The sequence below is a fragment of the Gadus macrocephalus genome, chromosome 17 (genome assembly GCF_031168955.1).
Source record: "Gadus macrocephalus chromosome 17, ASM3116895v1".
NCBI lineage: Eukaryota > Metazoa > Chordata > Actinopteri > Gadiformes > Gadidae > Gadus > Gadus macrocephalus.
This window is the reverse complement of record NC_082398.1, coordinates 11,678,325-11,699,004: the sequence shown is the minus strand read 5'-3', so window position 1 is coordinate 11,699,004 and position 20,680 is coordinate 11,678,325. Positions and strand designations below refer to the sequence as shown.

General features: G+C 47.6%; 1 protein-coding gene across 1 annotated transcript in view; it reads left to right on the top strand.

The window, feature by feature from the left end:
• The window catches only part of dnah2 (dynein, axonemal, heavy chain 2), a 212,076-nt gene extending 191,929 nt beyond the window's left edge, over positions 1–20,147 (top strand). The window contains 11 exon segments of the mRNA XM_060035906.1: positions 670–853; positions 3,464–3,654; positions 4,579–4,770; positions 6,626–6,810; positions 9,677–9,911; positions 10,733–10,884; positions 11,695–11,809; positions 16,181–16,357; positions 17,892–17,966; positions 18,773–18,923; positions 19,456–20,147. Of these exon segments, the coding sequence (XP_059891889.1) occupies positions 670–853; positions 3,464–3,654; positions 4,579–4,770; positions 6,626–6,810; positions 9,677–9,911; positions 10,733–10,884; positions 11,695–11,809; positions 16,181–16,357; positions 17,892–17,966; positions 18,773–18,923; positions 19,456–19,610 (1,812 nt within the window). The 3' untranslated portion in view covers positions 19,611–20,147.
• The last annotated feature ends 533 nt before the right edge of the window (positions 20,148–20,680 follow it).

Below are 20,680 nucleotides of genomic sequence, written 5' to 3'. Positions count from 1 at the left end.
CTCTCTCTCTCTCTCTCTCTCTCGCTTCGTCTCTCTCTCCCAGGCTTCCTGTCAGCGGGAGGTCTCTCGCCCCCACACTCAAACCATAAGCCTCTCTTTGATTGACTCTGACTACTAAAATTGGCTGCCAGGCCGAGCGTCTCTCCGTCTCTTCATTGTTTCTGTGTGTGTGTGTGTGTGTGTCTTTGACAAAAGAGCCGCAGCCACCTTAAAGTTAAACACGTCTTGTTTAAGTTTCAGTCTTTTTTTGTGTGTTGTTACCATGGATCCTAGGAGCTCTGGTTCCGTCTGACGGCAGATGGCTCCCGAAGTCCCCTTCTCTCTCCCCTCTCCCCTCAGACGTGTGTCAAGTGTTGTCATGCCCACTTGTGTTGTTCCTCATCCCCCTTTTTAATTTAATATTTTTTTCCCTTGTGTGTACTCCACCCAAATCATCATCATCCGCAACATTACCACCACCATCCCCCATTCGTCCTAACCATCATCATCACCACACTTATCGTCATCATCATAACCACCATCATCACCACTATCGTCAACACCACCTCGATCACCACCAACACCACCTCTACCACCAACATTCGTACCACTGCACCACCACCGCTACCAACACCCCCATCGTCCCTACCACTTCCCCACCAACCCCTCCACCACCACCCTCTATTCCAGGTGATGGAGGACTCCACCCCCAGGAACCCCCTGATCTTCGTGCTGTCCCCCGGCGTCGACCCCACGGGGGCCCTCACCCAGCTGGCCGAGGCGTCTGACATGGGCAGCCGCTTCCACGCACTCTCCCTGGGCCAGGGCCAGGCGCCCAATGCCAGGCGTATGATCCAGGAGGGGATCAAGCAAGGTACCGTAACCCCTCTCCTCCATCCTCCGTCGCCTACTCCACTCTCCTCCTCCGTTGCTAGGATACGGGCTTGTTGTATCTTCCAGAACCCTCTGATTTGGAGCACGGTGCTCTCTGAGGAGGATGTGGCGGGATGAATATTTGATTGATCCACTGTATTTAGATGAGCCTTGCTTTCTCTCTCGCTCTCTCTCTCTTCTACCCTTGCTCTCTCTCTCTATCTATCTTCTATCCTCTCTATCTGCCACTCGCGCATCCACCGGATTTGCAGTAGTTCATTACAGCAGATGAGACCCATGCTTTTCCGTAGTCCCCCCTTCCCCGGTAAACAGGTAAATGTCACTGTTATACATCACACAATTACTTTGCTTGCCGGGGAAATGTCAATTTATATTTTCTATATTGTCTTTGATTAATGTTCACCTTTTTATTTTACCAATGTGCTCCTCCCTCTCTCCTTCTCCTACACTCTCTCTCTCTCCTTCTCTTCTTGCTTGTCAAACAACCGCTAAGAGTCTGATAAATAATAATGAGATGTGCTTTATTAGTCCCAGATGGGACATGAGGGCATTTGATCTACAGGTCGGTAGGGCGCTGACCGAAACCCTGATATTAATTCCTCTAAAAATACAAAACCATCAACCCTGGGTCGCTGCATGCACATTGTCTGCGGGGTTTCTCGTACGAGCAGGCGACCAAGCCAACACACAAAGAGCTATTCTAAGTCGAGCTAATTGAGCTGTAGGAGAGGCTGATGAGGGGCTCAACAGGGAGAGACGTTGAGAGATGCTGTGACTAATGGTCATTGAGTATGTTTCCGTTCCCTGGTAGTCTGTAGGGTGTAATGTGTACTGAGTGGAGGATGTGTATGAGAGCCGGAGACCAGATTGTGTTTATCTGTTCAACCCTCCCTGGTCTCTCACGCTACTTAGACTTAGACTTAGACTAGACTTAGACTTGGCTTTATTGATCCTTTTGGGATAACTCCCTCAAGGAAATTGAATGTCCAGCAGCTTACAGAAACACAACACAATATATATACAATATAAGATAAAACAATAAACTCTTAGCTAACTATAAAAAGTAAACAATAACAGTAAACAATAAACTCTTAGCTAATATTGAAAGTAGAGTAAGACTAGAAGTAAAACAGGATTCAAGTAAAATAAAATAAAATACATGTAGAGAACTGTAGAGAGGATAAATATAGATAAACATATGGCTGTATATAGCATTGTGTTGTCATACAGTGGATAAATAAATAAATGACATGACATTCACAGAAATTAGCAGTTAAATAAATTAAATTAGCAGTTAAATTAAGCGGTGTGTAGTCAAGGAGCAGTCTCTCTCTATCACACGACCATATCATCTCCCTTACTCTCTCTACCTCATCACTATAGACACTATAGACACTTCTGAAAAGACCATAGCCAAAATAAATGTAGTTTATCTCCACAACTGCAAGGGCTGTAATATGTAATCTTGATACCAAAATGAAGATCCTGCGAGGATGCGTCCTAGATTGTTGTGCAAGTGAAATAATCAATGTGGACACCAACGTAGATATTTGAGGAAGGTCTACTCTAGACGAATTCTCCAAATAAAACAATAAATCTAATGCAATCCAAAATTGTCAGGTCTATATTTGAACATATAAACTTGATGACAAACAAGTGGATATTTTTAGGACCCAATGTTCTCTTTTGACACTTAAACCCTCTATGAAATGGTCAGGGAGAATATAATTGAATGACACCAAGCGAAACCATCGCAATTGCATCATTCAGCCACAGTATAACTGAATTCCTTTAAAATAAAATCAGTCGAAGCAACTAAGCATATTGAATGAGATGAGGACACAAGAAGATATTGCTGCACTTGATAACTCTATACTGTCTTCCACAGGATGGATGCTCAAATTAATCATTATCACATAAGAGGGAGTGCTGATGTTCATTATAGCAGTATGACCCAGAGTGTGATATTGCTTTTATACAACCGTTCTACAAGCCCCAGTTATTAGTTAACAGTAATAAGCAGCAACACAAACAGTTCAGCGACTGGGCTGTTGCCAAGCAACACATAAACATCTATCTGCACAGTGGCTTGCTACTTTGTGTAGGTCTACACGTTACCCCAGGCCAGCTATTTGGTATCATGTACCGTTTCATTTCTTTGTCTTTTCAATGTGAAATAAGTGTCTATTGACCGATGCTTTGGTGCCATCTGTGATTCCAATGAGTTCACTGATTGCGATTGTTAATGTTGGCTGATTAAGGGTTATTGGAAACACCTGCACAGTGTAGTGATAAAATTAGTAAGAAGATGGAAAACTAGAGAAATATTGCAAATACTAGATTTATATATATTTTTTGTATTTATAATAATTGAATAATAAAATGAGTGCCAAAAATAAAATACAGAATAAAGATTTAAACATAATCTATAATATACAGGTACTCTGTGGTAAAAAAAACCACAAAAAAACGGTCTGCATATATAGTGCAAAGTAATTCTTTCTAAAGGTTACCTCGGCGTGTCACTGTCTACTATAATGCTGTTTAGTAGTCTGAGGTCTTCACTAAGTCCGTCCACCCCTGCCCCCAGGCCACTGGGTGTTCCTGGCCAACTGCCACCTGTCCCTGTCCTGGATGCCCGAGCTGGACAAGCTGGTGGAGCAGCTACAGGTGGAGCCTAGCCACCCTGACTTCAGGCTGTGGCTCAGCTCCTCCCCTCACCCAGACTTCCCCATCGCCATCCTGCAGGCCGCCATCAAGATGACCACCGAGCCCCCAAAGGTGCATGCCGACGTGCACATGAGTACACACAGATGTGCACCCACGTACACACAGATGTACCCACTTCACTTGGATCCCTACGCATGTAAACACAGGCACACACACAGAACTCCTTACACGATATTAACACACATACGAAGCAATCATGCCTGATGCGTACACAAACACACACACTCCCAACACGGTGCATACACCGATACACGCATGCAGATATACACGGCCACACATATAAACACACGCACATACACACATGTCACATATCTATACGTGACATGCACCCAGATATACAAACCACACACATGCACCCCTGTATGTGTAGAGTGCATGCTTGGCTGCTCCCATACACACACTCACACACACACACACACACACACACACACACACACACACACACACACACACACACACACACACACACACACACACACACAGACACACACACACACACACACACACACACACACACACACACACACACACACACACACACACACACAAACCATTCCAATGCTCTGTTCATACTGATCTGCTCTTTCCTTGCACATCCTCCAAACATCACAGGCAGGTGCATGCAAATACTGCCTGACCTTAATCTCTTCTTTCTTACCATGTATACCTGATCTCTCTCTCTATAACTCTCTCTCTCCATTCCTCCCACCTCTGTCTCACCCCCTCTCTCTACATCACTCTGCCTGTCTCGCTCATCATTCTCAACTTTCTCCCTGTTTCTCTCTGCTTCTCTTTCCTATTTCTCTCTTCATCTTTCTGTCACCATTCTTTTCTCTTGCTCCCCCTCTTTCTTTCTCTCTCTCTCTTCCCACCTCGACTCGATCCCCTTCTCTCCTGCTCTATTTTGCTCTCACTCCTCTCTCATCTCTCTGTATCCATTTACTTTCTCCACCCCCCGCCTCTCCGTCTCTCCAGGGAATAAAAGCCAACATGAAGCGTCTGTACCAGCTGGTGTCGGAGGCCCGCTTCGCCCGCTGCTCCCGGCCGGTGCCCTACCGCCGACTCCTCTTCTCCCTCTGCTTCTTCCACAGCCTGCTGCTGGAGAGGAACAAGTTCCTGCAGCTGGGCTGGAACATCGTCTACGGCTTCAACGACTCCGACTTCGAGGTCCGTGCTTTTCCGCAGCGGCCATATTGGCCTAACCCGGAGCTTCACGTCCGTTTATGTATAATAAGAACTCGACAAAAATGGGCTCGCAAGCGGAAACGCTAGCAGGCGCAACATTTTATTTTTATTTCCCGGGTCCCCAGCATTTACATGCGCATTAGAAGGTCACCGAAGCCGTGCATTTGACTAGCGCATGGATGTGTAATATGATATCCTGGAGCATGGGTATTAGTCTCTCTCCGTGGAGCACGATGGAGCTGGCGCTAGTGTGAATGCTCAAATTGGGGACCGGACAGGAGGATCAGTTGAAGGGGCTGGTTCTTACCCCCCTCACGTCCTCCGCCTCTCTCCTCCTCTCTCCTCCTCTCTCCTCTCCATCCCCTTCATCTGATTAAGGGCCTTTGGTTGTCCCGGTGAGGAATGAGGGAAACCAGCATGGCACCAACTTCGTCTAGATTATGTTTGAAATGATATTTGGGGTCAATTTAATCAAGTAGTAATGACTTTGGCTGAAGCTATCAAGGATTTGGATTTGCCCATTTATGCCGTTCAAGACACACATTGACATTTACATTTAGTCGGTTGGCAGATCCTCACATCGTCTTACGAGTGAGCCTGAGAACACTCAATAGCATCCAATCAATATTTGGAGCGCTACAAAAATGTAGTACACTGCTGAAGTTCTGCACGACCAGTTATTATTTGCGTTAGTCTATTATCGAAGACAGTGCACAGCAACAAAGTAATGGGAGAAAGACGGTATTTAACGCTAGAAATAGATTACTGGGTCCGTGTCAGTGAAGCTAAACGTTAAAGTAGTTCAAGCATCGAGCATGGGATGGCAAAGGCTCCTCCCTGGAGATGTTTATAACGAGCTCGGAGGTAATGCAGGATCGGCTGTTTGCCCTGAGTCGCGGCCCTGCCCTCCACCTCCGCTCCGCTAAGACAAAACTCTGGATAAGGAGATTCCAAGCCAGACACCCGGGCTGTGATTAACCTGCACAACAGCCTGTGAAATCAGCTTAGAGGGCCTGGCAAGCTGAACACACCGAGACACCGGCGCCGCTCCCAGGAGCTCCTACAAGTTCAACCCAACTCCATGTTTTTAGAAAGACGCACACAGATACACACACAGCTCCACAAATACACACATGTTTACACATACCGCACACTTTGATTGACTCTGACTACTAAAATTGGCTGCCAGGCCGAGCGTCTCTCCGTCTCCACATACCCATGTATGTGGAGTTAAACGCCACTCAACAAGAGCAACACACTGCTATGCAGAAATACAAATCCTTGCTTTTAAACACACCCACACACACATTGAACGCACAAAGCTCCCAGTGGCTCTGTAACCGCAGGGGTTCCACTCAGTGTGATTTCTGCCCTCTCCACCGTTCCTTCTTGTTTTCAGTTTAGGTTTGGTTCTTTTTTCCACCACTTACTCAAAAGCCTTTCTTAAATGTCACGTCAACACCAGCCTCTCCACTTGGACCCACACTGTTCTTTGAGTGGACACAGATACTCACCCACAGGGTCGGTGTGTGTGAGTCACTTCTGAAACTTAGAAGGAAAAATAAATAAAAATAATAACCCTGATAAAGATTCTGACCTGTCAATTAGATCTCCATGAGCTGACGGCCTGTGTTTGTTTTGGACCCTGATAACAACCCTCCCTATCTCCCAACCCTTTATCCCCCTCCCATCCCATCCTCCCCCCATGCTCTCCTATCCTCCCTCCCCACACTCCTCCAATCTTCCCCCTCAATCCCCCCCCCCCCCCCAACTCAAAAACATCCCCCTTATCCCCCCCCCGCCTCCCCACTCCTCCCCCGGCCCCGTCCCCCCCCAGGTGAGTGAGAACCTGCTGAGCCTGTACCTGGATGAGTACGAGGAGGTCCCCTGGGACGCCCTGCGCTACCTGATCGCAGGCGTCAACTACGGCGGCCACGTGACCGACGACTGGGACCGCCGGCTGCTGGCCACCTACATCAACGAGCTGTTCTGCCACGCCGCGCTCAGCAAGCCCTTCTTCAAGTAGGACCCGGGAGTGGTGTATACATGTAGTCCGTGGATGGCCTGTGTGTAGACACGCATGCATACATACATACATACATGCATACATACATACACACCCCCGACAGGTACACACACACACGCATACACAAACACATACACATACACATGCGCCCATAAACCCACGCACACACACCAACATTTCTATTCTGAATCCTCTACGTAGCAATATTTTTGCCCATGCCTGGCAATTACATTTGTTTGTCTTGAACACAAATATAGCCTATTTTGACACAATTAGGAAAAGAAAAAAATATTACATATTCTAGAGGTCAAGCTGTGAATCCACAATTTCACACAATACTGATGAATTTCACACAATAGCAATGTATTTTTTAACATCCAGGGAGGATGTGTGGGGGGAGATTGGGAAATGTGATGCAGACTCCAACCTTCACACACCTTGTGTTCTCTAAACGCATACAGACGGCCTGACTATGCCTACCTATTCTTGACTGTGTGTGTGTGTGTGTGTGTGTGTGTGTGTGTGTGTGTGTGTGTGTGTGTGTGTGTGTGTGTGTGTGTGTGTGTGTGTGTGTGTGTGTGTGTGTGTGTGTGTGTGTGTGTGTGTGTGTGTGTGTGTGTGTTGGGGGGGGCGGGAGCGCACTGCGGCTCTGGCAGGTTCAGTCTCAACTCCCTCGGCGATTCAGATTTCTTCTACTTTTTGGTGGGCCACTAGCACCACCATGTGGACGGTTTCTGTATTGTACAAAGAGAAAGAAGGGAAGAAAATAAACATTGTGAATGTAAAAGGAAAACATATATTCGTCAAAACCCGGGAAATACGAACACACAGATTAACTTTGACTGGTGCAGTTAAGATTCCGCTTTTCACCAGATTTTCCTACCTTTTTATCACTGGTCTGTAATACAGCACACAGGCATCGACATGGCTGCCTCATTCACTCAACACAGAAAGGCTTGAGTGGTCCCTGACAGAGAGTGGATTTTATAGTCTAGGTGTATGTCTTTGTGTGTGTGTGTGTGTGTGTGTGTGTGTGTGTGTGTGTGTGTGTGTGTGTGTGTGTGTGTGTGTGTGTGTGTGTGTGTGTGTGTCTGTGTGTGTGTGCGTGTGTGTGTGTTTGTGTGTCTCTGGGTGTGTGTGTGTGTGTGTGTGTGTGTGTGTGTGTGTGTGTGTGTGTGTGTGTGTGTGTGTGTGTGTGTGTGTTTGTGTGTCTCTGGGTGTGTGTGTGTGTGTGTGTGTGTGTGTGTGTGTGTGTGTGTGTGTGTGTGTGTGTGTGTGTGTGTGTCTGTGTGCGTGTGCGTGTGCGTGTGTGTGTGTACCTGGGACATGAAGAAAGGAGTGCCGTGTCAGTTAAGGCTCTGTTCACGGTCCCCTATTGCCCACTGGTGGCTGAACATTATAATGTAGTGTAAGAAGTGAGGAGAAGGGCAGCCATTGTAGTGATTGTAGTGTTTTGCCCGCGGCCAGCCGTCACCTGGGGGGGTTAACTAGTGTGTCGTTGGATGCCAAGGGCAAACCTCTGCATATACTCGCATGCGTCTCCGCTCCAGCACATTTTAAATAAGGTGAACTACTTTGTTAAAGTAAGTGTTTCACTGAGTGGACGATATGCAGTTAGGCAGCTTCTTAGTTCAATTGGAATGTGAGAAGGTTTTTGGTAAATTATTGATTTTATTACCATGGTGTCTGCTCAGGATGTAGGTGTTCAGTGGTGCGGGAAGCTCTAGATATACTTTGCCAAAATAATAAAACACACAATCAATTATTTAGAAACAAATAATAATTAAATACAGATGGCATTCTTCAAAAATGAAACCGGCATTGTCGCTCCAAGCAATGGAAGCAGAAAGGATTTCGTTTTTTACCCTCATTTTAAGAAAATCCATCTGTGCCGGCTCATTTGGTCTGTGTGTGACTGGTGAAGGGTGATCTTAGAGCGTATAGTAAATGTTCCTTTAGCGCGAGGGAGCATCTGGTACAATAAAATCAATGAGCAGGGCACATAGCCCACAAAGAGAAACATCTCACCTGTCTCTCTGTCCTCACTAGAACTCTGACAAGCCCTATTTTTTTCCTTGATGTGTTTCTGATGGTCTTTTGGTGCCTTTGAGGACAGCACAATGCAGTCACACAGGGAGGTGGGTTGAAAGAACCAGGGTAGGATGTGTGGCATATAAAGGCCCTCTGGTTGAAATCAATAGACGGCACGTTGACGACGTGGGTTAGCGCACGAGCAACCACCTTCCTCTACTCTTTACTTCCTTTATTTCACAGCAGGTAAACACAATCAAAACCACTCACGGTAGCCCTTTATGGCAGAGTGAACCATGTAATACAAAGCAAACAATGTCTCTGCCACTACATTGCACTACACTTACAACTTCATGGGGATGGGTACAATGCCTACCTGCCCAACGACCCCCTCCCTGGGTTGACTTCGGTATCCGACTTACAATATTGTAGGGGTTAGGGGCTTACGCACATTAGTTACCATAGGCACTTATTGTATGTTGTACGTCCTTGCACTTATAAATAGCACTTAGTGTTGTGTATCATCTCATCCTAGCTAGCTTTGTTGTATATTGGGAAGGGGTCAACCCTAAAATTGCTAGTGCTTGGCACTTTGTTCTAGGAACATCCTAACTGTACTCTTTCTTCTGACAAATATTGTAAGTCGCTTTGGATGAAAGTGGCTTAATGCCCTAAATGTAAATCTAAATGGGCATCTTTCTGTAGGATCCCTATAAATTAGACTGCAGACTTGGGAGATCGGACCTAGAACCTCTGGGCTGGGAATGCGCTAACCGACCGCACACTGAACCACCCTGCACCGTTCTCAACCCCGACCCTCTACCCCTGCAGGCTCTCGTCCCTGCCCACCTACTACATCCCCCGGGACGGGCCCCAAGCCTCCTACCGGGAATACGTGGGCCAGCTGCCCGCCACAGAGCACCCCGAGGTGTTCGGCCAGCACCCCAACGCCGACATCGCCAGCCAGATCGCCGAGACGCGCACGCTGTTCGACACGCTGCTGTCGCTGCAGCCGCAGGTCCCCAGCAGCACTGCTGGGGCCTCGGGGCCCAGCAAGGAGGACAAGGTCAGGGCTCAGGAGGGCGGGGGGGGGGGCTGTGTGTATCATCAGTGAGAGGTTGCTTTTCTTTCACTCTCATTGTAGAGATCTCCAAAAAAAATAGGAATGGGTTATTTTTCATGTGTTTCTTTTTATGAATGTATTAATGTATCCCTGCATCTTATTTATTTACTCATGTCACTCATGCTTTGGTGTACCTACTGGCGGCGCTGTGTTAGCTCTGCCATGTATTAACGGTCGTGGGGTAGCTTCAGTGTGTAATCGGCCTGCTGTGTGTGAGCAGCTGTGTGTGTCGGCTCGGGTGTGTGAGCGGCTGTGTTTTCGCAATAGCGTGTTAGCGGTGAAGAGTTAGCCTGCGTTGTGTTAACAGCAGTGTGTTTGCCAGTGCCGGTGCCTGTCAAGACGCTTCTGCAAGCTGCAGAACCCCCCTCTGTCACTCATGTGTCACTAGTGTTTGGCAAAATGTACCGCCAGAACCCATATTCAGGAACAGCCTTTCTATGTGGTTGCCCGTATGTATGTGTGTGTGTGTGTGTGTGTGTGTGTGTGTGTGTGTGTGTGTGTGTGTGTGTGTGTGTGTGTGTGTGTGTGTGTGTGTGTGTGTGTGTGTGTGTGTGTGTGTGTGTGTGTGTGTGTGTGTGTGTGTGCCCGTGTGTGTGTGTGTGCCCGTGTGTGTTAGCGTGGATGTGTGTGCGTTCGTGCGTGCGTGTGTGCGTGCGGGCGTGCGTGCTTGCTCTGAATCCGCCATCGCTTAACCTCACGAGCACGGGGGTTTTCCCGGTGGTGCCAAACAGCGGTCTCACACCTGTTCCCCCCCCCCCCCAAAGGTGCTGGAGCTGGCGGCCGACATACGGGAGAAGCTGCCCGAGGCCATCGACTACGAGGGGACCAGGGCACTACTGCAGGACGACCCGTCGCCCCTCAACGTGGTGCTGCTGCAGGAGATCCAGAGATACAACGCCCTGCTGGACACCATCAGGTAGGCCCCCACGCCTGGGCTCCGGGGTCGACGGGGGAGAGAGTGGTCTCACAATTCAGACTTTGGGTTTTTGTATGTTAAGTCTGATGGCAGACGAGCTCAAGTCTCCGGGAACAAAGCGTTTCCCTTCTTTCACTTCGGATTTGGTTTTCGACCAATCGTACCGCTGGAGGCAGGGATCTGTAAGTGCGTCATTTGCAGCACACATACTCGACCAGCAGTGGTTAAAAGACTGTAAAGGTTTCGATTCACCACTGTGTAGACTAGCCACTGTGGAAATCCATTTCTTATAATCCCCTTCTGAATGCTTCATCCCCTTGCGCCAATGAGGTTTACGCGGTAGAATATCTCCGTAACGAAGCGGGAAACGAGGTGTAACCCCACCCCTACTGGGCCTGGGTGTCCGGCCCAAGGCTACTAGGTCCCAGATTAGGGGATGAGGGAGGCTGTGGGGGATGAAGGGAGTTGAATGTGCAACAGTATTAATTAGAAACCGTTGGTGATGCCGTGTCTGGCTCACAATTAAGCTAAGTGTGGGTGTACAACAGTGTGACAGAGAGACATAATTTGTGCCTGCTAGGATCTGTGTGTGTGTGTGTGTGTGTGTGTGTGTGTGTGTGTGTGTGTGTGTGTGTGTGTGTGTGTGTGTGTGTGTGTGTGTGTGTGTGTGTGTGTGTGTGTGTGTGTGTGTGTGTGTGTGTGATTCTAATTTATGTATGTCTTTTTTTGCATATGCGTGTGAGTGGGTGGGTATATGTGTATCTAATTTGTGAGTGTGTGTCTAATTTTGATGCATGTGTGTGTGATCAGATCCTCCCTGGTGGAGCTGGAGAAGGGCATCAAAGGTCTGGTGGTGATGTCATCCAACCTGGAGGAGACCTTCAACTGTATCCATGACGCCCGCGTCCCACCACTGTGGGAGAAGGTCTCTCTCTCTCTCTCTCTCTCTCTCCTCCTCTCTCTCTCTCTCTCTCTCTCTCTCTCTCTCTCTCTCTCTCTCTCTCTCTCTCTCTCTCTCTCTCTCTCTCTCTCTCTCTCTCTCTCTCTCTCTCTCTCTCTCTCTCTCGATCACACACAAACAAACAAGCCCACACATCTACAAATAGAAACACATTTTATATTCACCCTCGCTTTCATCTCCCTCTCTCCAACATCACAAGATGTGTTTCACACCTTCTCTATTTGTGTGTGTTTGTGTTTATTTGAATACACATACGTGCTTGTATGTGTTTGCGTATACCTGTATGCACGTGTGTGTGTTTGTGTATTTGTATATGTATGTGTGTGTGCGTACGTGCGCATGAGTGTGTATGAGAGTCTGCGTGTGTGTACTTGTGTCTGCGTACACATACAGGATGTGTGTGTTTGTCGCCCACCACACCTAAATCCTCGAGCAATCACCAAACAAGGGCTCTTCGGCGGCGCGGTGAGGAGCAGAACCGCTCGGATCAATACTTTAGAAACAGGTGTCGATTGGCAGTACTGCTGGCGGCCCGCAGCCATGGGGATGGAGGAGCAAATGAGAAGCCCGGCTCAGGGAAAATATATATGGAGTGTATCTCTCTCTCTCTCTCTCTCTCTCTCTCTCTCTCTCTCTCTCTCTCTCTCTCTCTCTCTCTCTCTCTCTCTCTCTCTCTCTCTCTCTTTCTCTTTCTCTTTCTGTTCCCCTGTTAATAGATAAGGCCAAATAATCCACTTCAGTGTATGCATGTTAAGGCATACTGCTGTTCCCTGCCATTGCTGGTTTGTTGTTAACTTACTTTAATCAATTTGCATAGAGTGACATCCATTAACCCTGATGTTGGGTTGGGTTGGAAGTTGTTTCTTCAAAATAAAAGCACACAGGTATATGTCTATCTACACTATCCTATTTCCGGTTACAGCATACAGGTGTTAATACAATGTCCAGATCCTATTTTCATTTTTGCTTTAGACCACCCATGCACATTCATTGGCATCCATTTGCCTTGATGTAAACAGGGTTCAAAATAAAAACACTGAGTAAGTTAGCAGTTCTCATGTGCTCTTATTCAGTGGCTCTCTGGTTCTGGTCCAGTGCTGCTGTTCTGTCTGTCAGATGCTATAAGCCCTCCGTTCCATTCTGACCGGTGACACCGCGACGTGATTGGCTGACGTCAGCCGGTCAGACCCCCGCAGGCTGGACTCTGTAGTGACTCACCGCCCTCTGGAGTGACTCACTGGGCTGTGGGTAACCATCAGTCTGCCCTGCCGCACACAGACACACACACACCTATTGTCCACACACACGCACACACACACACACACACACACACACACACACACACACACACACACACACACACACACACACACACACACACACACACACACACACACACACACACCTGGGCTGTGTTTGGTCCTCGCTGGGTAAAGGAAAGTCCCGTTCTAATGAAGCCAGAGCAGGGCACGGGAAAGCTGCCAGGGCCTCATTATTCTCTCTATATATAACAAGAAATTGTATTTAATTCAAATATATGTATTTTTCCATGCAGAACTTTGTTCAGATGGTACGGGTTACAGTGTATTAGGACATGTGAGGCAGCTAGTATAAAAGCACAACTCAATAACCAAGTACATGTTGACAGCAGTGTGAGGTGTCAGAGTATCCAATATACACGATGAGTGGATGTGTCTATTTGAGTGTGTGTGTGTGCGTGTGCGTGTGCGTGTGCGTGTGCGTGCGTGCGTGTCTGCTGGAGGGAGCAGGGGTCTGTACGGGACAAAAGCAGTGTCTGCAGAGTAATTGTAGTGTAATGAGACCACTAGACCAGCGCTGCTATATCCCAGAGACAGCCACAAACCCAATACCACTGTGTCTGTGGGTAGTGTGTGTCTGTGTGTAGTGTGTTTGTGATCTTATTCTGCTGACCTCTTGTTAACTAGACCCCCCCCTCCCCCCCTCATCCTATCCTTATTTTCCCTTCCTCATCTGTTCCTCTCCCGTCTCTTTTTCTCTTCTCTGGTCTCCGTGTCATTCAATCCATCTCTCTCTCTCTCTCTTCTCTGTCTCTCTTTCTCCACCTCTGCTCTCTCACTCTATATTTGTCTTCAGTGCGTTCTTGATTACCAACCCCCATGTTACCTCGCTCACACAAACGCACACACATACACACAAACGCACACACAAACACGCATACACACTCAGAGCACTGTGTGGTCCCCACCCGGTCTCGCCATTGTTCCATCCCGCCATCACGTCTCTCTTTCTATTGGGGTCTCTCACTTTGTTTCTATCTCTCTCCCTCTCCCTCGCCCTCTCCCTCTCACGTTTTCTCTCTGGGACACTCTTGGTTCTCTTGGTTTAGGTCACCCTCTCTCTCCCGCCCTCCCTGTATGTATGTTTCTCTCTCTCTCTCTCTCTCTCTCTCTCTCTCTCCCTCCGTCTCTTTCTCTGTCTCTGTATCTTTGTGTGTATCTGTGTGTTTCTCTCTCTCTCTCTCTCTCTCTCTCTCTCTCTCTCTCTCTCTCCCCCTCTCTCATTGCTCTGGCATGGCAGCATATCATTAGTTGAGCCCAGAGACGGCTTTTCTTTTAGCCTGCCTGCCTTGCTCTCTCTGTGGCCATCTTGTGTCTCATTTAATCACAAGCCTCTGTGTGTGAGCATGTGTGTGAATGTAGGCCTGTGTGTGTGTGGGCCCATGTGTGTGTGCGTGTCAGTGCAAGGGATATTTGAGAGTTAGAATGATTGCATTGCACTCATGTGTGTGCAGCTTGCACAAGCATGTGTCTTTAATGCAGGTTTTGCGTGGGTGCACACTTGAAATATTTGCAAGTTAGAAAGATTGGATTAAACACGTGAAGTTTGCAAAGGCGGGTGTGTGTGTGTACATACATTTGTGTGTACGTGTGCATGCACTCGTGTGTGGGTGTGTGTGCAAGCCTAATCTCAGCAGAGCCCTCAGGCTGTTCATCTATCTGGTCTATCTCGTCCTAGAGTGCTGTGTGTTTAAGGCTCCAGCAGCAGGGTGGGTGGTGGGAACATGTGTCTGCTCCTCTGATCCCATATCAGACCCCCTCTGGTCCCAGCTGGGCCGCCTCCCACCGCCCTCCTCCCTTCTACACAGCCAGACACATCACACACAGCTGTACCTCGCTTATTCTAAGGCCTGCTGCTGGCTGCAGATGTAAAGTGACACTTTGCCACACACTGATAACCGATGGCAAACCCCCCAAAAGCATGCTTACTAGAAACGGGATCACCTTATCCAAATCGTGGTAACGCAATCTCAAACCTCATCATCCAACTCAAATCGTTTTCAAGCAGTCTTAAACCAGATCACCAAACCAAATCATGATCATTAAGTCTAAATCCGGATAATCCTATTCAAATCTTGATCACTTGGTCTAAAACCAGATCACCCAATCCAAAATATGATTACCTACGTCTAAAACAGGATCAACCAAACCAAATCATATTCACTAAGTCTAAAGCAGGATCACCTTTTTCAGATCATATTCACAAGGTCTTATTATGGATCCCCCAATCCAAATCACATTATATAGGTATAAATTCTTAAACCAGGTCAACCAACCCAAATCATCACCCATCTAAGTTTGTTAGGTCTTTAGACCTGTACAAAAATACAAAGACATTGGCAACTGCTACTTCAAATATAAAGATTGATACTTTCTCTATATATATAAAGTGTTGGTCAGTGAAGCGTCCCTCTAGACAGCGGTAATGAGCTATGTAGTCTGGAATGTAGTGATGTTATGGGCTGGAAACCTTGTGGAATTAGCCCCAGTGTCAGCTGCTGCAACTGTCTGTTCTCTGGGCTTCTACGAGATCCACAACAATAGTGATGGAATAAAATACTGGAGAAAGCCAAGGACATAGCTGCTGTGATCTAAAGGAGCTAGCTTGTCCTTTGCCTAACTTCTGTTTCCGACACTTTAGCTAGCTTTGTGTTGTAGCTTGCTAGTGTGTTTTCTAATGTAGCTAACTTGGCCAATGCTATTACTAGCTTGTCCTATTCTCAAACATACTTTTCCCCTCCTTTAACTAACTTGGTCTCTTCTAGAGCTAGCTTTTCCCCTGCTCTATCTATAACTAGCTTGTTGGTTCTATTCTAAAGCTGTCTTGTCCTATTCTATATCGAGCATGTTTGGCCTGTGCAATAGCTAGTTTGTCTTCTGCTATAGCTAGCTTGTCCTATGCTGAAGCTAGTGTGTCTGCTTCTATAGCTAGTTTGTCCTCTACCTTGACTACTCATAACAGTGCTCTCCTCCTCTCTCCCTCCCATCCATCCCTGTCTCCCTGCGGGGTCTTCAGGCCTACCCGTCCCTGAAGCCCCTGGCCTCCTGGACCCGGGACCTGTGCCAGCGCATGGATCAGTTTGCCCGCTGGGCCACGACGGCGCACCCCCCCGTCCTGTTCTGGCTGTCCGGCTTCACCTTCCCCACAGGCTTCCTGACCGCCGTGCTGCAGGCTTCTGCACGAAACAACAAGGTGACACGCACACCCAAAGACACACAAAAACACAGGCGCTAGGGCTGTGCCATATGGACAACATCCTCTATCAAGATATGGGTTGTTGTTTCATGTCTCGATAACGAAATATGTCATGGGCATATCCACAGGTCAGTTGTTAAATTAAGTAAGTAATTGAACCCAATGTTTCAGCTGAAACCCGAACACTATATGAGATTGAAAGATACGTGCTTTTGGCTGAGCGTTCTAGGAAGAAGGGGGGGGTGTGACGACCCACAGCAACTTTGCAATACTTTTGTAGTACCGTTGTTGTAAAATGAGTATATAATGGAATGATGTTGTATATGAAATGCCCCACACACCATAGCGTAATACTGAGAAGCACAACCGTCTCTTGGGTTGGGCTTCTCAGAATCATCAAAATCAACAGCTGTCCATAACAAACAAAACCACAAATCTGTACGCTAAAGACTTTCCCACTCTCCTCCATGTTTTGTATTCTTCGAGAACGTGTAGGGAACTAAAAACAGTGTCAGAATGATGTAAAATAATGCCCGTAAAGTAAAACAGCGATAGGAAGGATAGAGAGAAATATCTATGGATCGTCTTTTTCTCTCGTCCCCCGATAAATACCGTTATATATTCTACAACCCTAACTCACACTGATTGACACTCATAAACAGACATGCAGATGCTCACGCACGAAACAGGTGCATGTAAAGAAACAATACACAGACACACACACACACACCTGCACATACCCAAGGTATGTCACCATTACATAGAGACAGAAAGTATATGTAGCATTTCAGCTCTCCGTAATGAACACCAACAACAGCATCCTCCAGTGATTCAAATACAGTCATCACCCCAATTATATGAACACAAGAATCAACGGCATCCAAACACACACACACACACGCTACACATCCCTGGGCTGCCTTGGCTGCTGCCAACTGTCGCTAGCTGTTGCCGCTCATCGCAGGCAGCGTTAGCCTCTCAGCACGTCACAAAGACACTAGCACAGTGGCCTGATGTTCTCCCTGTGAGATCCTACCGTACTCATATGTGTCACATTTACTGTGTATGAGTGACATGGTCTGGGAGGCGACCAGTGACAGGGACGGTCTCTGTGGCAGCAGCCGCCTGTCCACATTGTGTTGTGTCGTATGAGTTGTTTATCATGGGCTGCGTCATGCTTTTGGTTCATTTGAATTTTGTTTTTTATTCTGTGTTTGGATTTGTGTTGTTTTGTAGTATGTGATAAGTTGTGTTCTTTGTTGTTGTAGGGTTAGGGTTAGGGTTAGTGTGTACTCTGTGGTGTTTTGTGTTCTGCTATGTGTTAGTTGTATTCATCTGTTGGATTTTGTATACTGCTGATACAGATTTGCACTGTATCATCATTTCTTTCTCTGTTTTTGAATTATTACATATGATGTGTTTGTAATTAGTAGTTTTGTATTGAATGTATTATGTGTGTCGGTGGAAACCTTCCTGGCCGCAGTACATGAAGTTGTGTTGTGCATAATGTTATTTGATGTTGTGTTGTCAGGTGTCGGTGGACACCCTCTCCTGGGAGTTTGTGGTGGCCACGATGGATGACAGCCACCTCCTCTCCCCCCCCAAGGTGAGCCAGCGACCTTTACATCACCATAACCTCACCTCCTCCACCAACGCTACGCCCTAACCATTAACACTGACCCTTCGTCCCCTCACCTCCATCACATTCATCATTTCACACCGACGTAGAGATTCAGATTCACACTATTCCCCCCTGAAAGCCCTGTCATCCTCATCGCTCCTGAAAGTGACCCTGACTTTTCCCTCTGCCTAATAATAGCTGCTCACTTCCCATAGGGGTTCTCTTTCGTAAAGTTGATCATCATGGTCTTGTGTGTGCGTACATATGCATGCACGCACACACACACACAAACACACTGAGTCACTCTCTCTCTCAAACACACACACACTCACACACACACACACACAGACATGCACACGCACAAACACTGAATCATTCACTCTCAAACACACACACAATCACACACACACACACACACACACACACACACACACACACACACACACACACACACACACACACACACACACACACACACACACAGACACGCACACGCACGAACACTGAATCATTCACTCTCAAACACACACACACACACACACACACACACACACACACACACACACAATCAAACATACACATACACACACACACACACACACACACACACACACACACACACACACACACACACACACACACACACACACACACACACACACACACACACACACACACACACACACATACAAATAAGAATACAAATACAAACAAGAACATTTTAGAGTAACGAAGTGCAAAGAGCTCCCCTGACGGTAAGGGGGCCTCCTGCTCTTCTCCGCTGTGCCCAGGACGGGGTGTACATCCGGGGCTTGTACCTGCAGGGGGCTGGCTGGGACAAGAAGGGCGCCTGTCTGGTGGAGGCCGAGGCCATGAGGCTGGTCTGCCCCATCCCCACCATCCACTTCAGACCCACCGAGAACCGCAAGAAGACCGCCAAGAGTGAGCCACACCCACATGCATGGACGGATGACTGGCTGCATGGCTGGATGTCTGTCTGCCTGTCTGTCGGCCTGTCTGAATGCTTGTCTGCCACTCTGACTGAGTGTTACTCTGACTGTACTGTTAGTCTGGCTAGGTGCCTGTCTGCCTATCCGTCTTTCTGTCTGTCTAACCTGTCTGTCGGCCAGCCGGTTATCTTCCTCGAACGTCGTCTATGCCTGCCTCCACTGCCACAGCCCTGGACTATTTTCCGTGTGTGTGCGTGTGCGTGTGCGTGTGTGTGTGTGTGTGTGTGTGTGTGTGTGTGTGTGTGTGTGTGTGTGTGTGTGTGTGTGTGTGTGTGTGTGTGTGTGTGTGTGTGTGTGTGTGTGTGTGTGTGTGTGTGTGTGTGTGTGTGTGTGTGTCTTCACCTGCTTGATGATGTCATTCCCTACAGTGTCTCTGCTTAACAGCTGCCTATTATCTCACTGTGTGTGTGTGTGTGTGTGTGTGTGTGTGTGTGTCTAATATCTGTCTGTCTGTCTCCATGTAGGTATGTACGTGTGTCCCTGCTACTACTTCCCGGTGCGTGCGGGTGGGGGGGGGATGCCCTCCTTCGTGGTGGGGGTGGAGCTGAAGTCGGGGGCTGTCCCCCCGGACCACTGGGTGAAGAGAGGCACGGCCCTGCTGATGAGCCTGGACTCATAGAGACACACACACCTAGCAGACATACACACACAGACACATACAGACACATACACACTGCATGACCTGGACGCATAGAGACACACACACATAGCAGACATACACACACAGACACATACACACTGCATGACCTGGACACATAGAGACACACACACCTAGCAGACATACACACACAAACATACACACAGCATGAGCTGAATACATAGAGACACACACACAATTGCATAATCGGTTATTATATATTCATCGTTATCGATCACATCAACTATTTATTACGTTAGTCATCCATAAACATACACACAGTTACATAAACGACATTACACAGACACACGTATATATTTGTATGTAGATATTCACATACACACAGGGCCATATGTATGTGGGCTTGTTTTGAGACGTGTACCAAGTGCCTTCTATTTCTATGGTTCTGTATTGGTTACAACGTGTATTTCTAAGTTACCTTATTAATGGTGGTCATGGGCAGCAGCTGCGTGAGTTGTAAGTATCTAAATGAGTGCTGAATAAAAACACTGTTCCACACCTGGGCTCCCTCTGGGACAAGAGTGACTCATTCTCTGACACATTGAGGTTGTCTCTCTCTCTCTTCACCTCTAGCTGTGGCTCGACCTCACCCTCTCACACCCTCTCCCTCTCTATATTCCTCCCTCTACCCCTCTCCCTCCCTTCACATCCCTATGTCTCTATCTCTCACCCTCTCCCTCCCTTCACATCCCTATGTCTCTATCTCTCACCCTCTCCCTCCCTTCACATCCCTATGTCTCTATCTCTCACCCTCTCCCTCCCTTCACATCCCTATGTCTCTCTATCTCTCACCCTCTCCCTCCCTTCACATCCCTATGTCTCTATCTCTCACCCTCTCCCTCCCTTCACATCCCTATGTCTCTCTATCTCTCACCCTCTCCCTCCCTTCACATCCCTATGTCTCTATCTCTCACCCTCTCCCTCCCTTCACATCCCTATGTCTCTATCTCTCACCCTCTCCCTCCCTTCACATCCCTATGTCTCTCTATCTCTCACCCTCTCCCTCCCTTCACATCCCTATGTCTCTATCT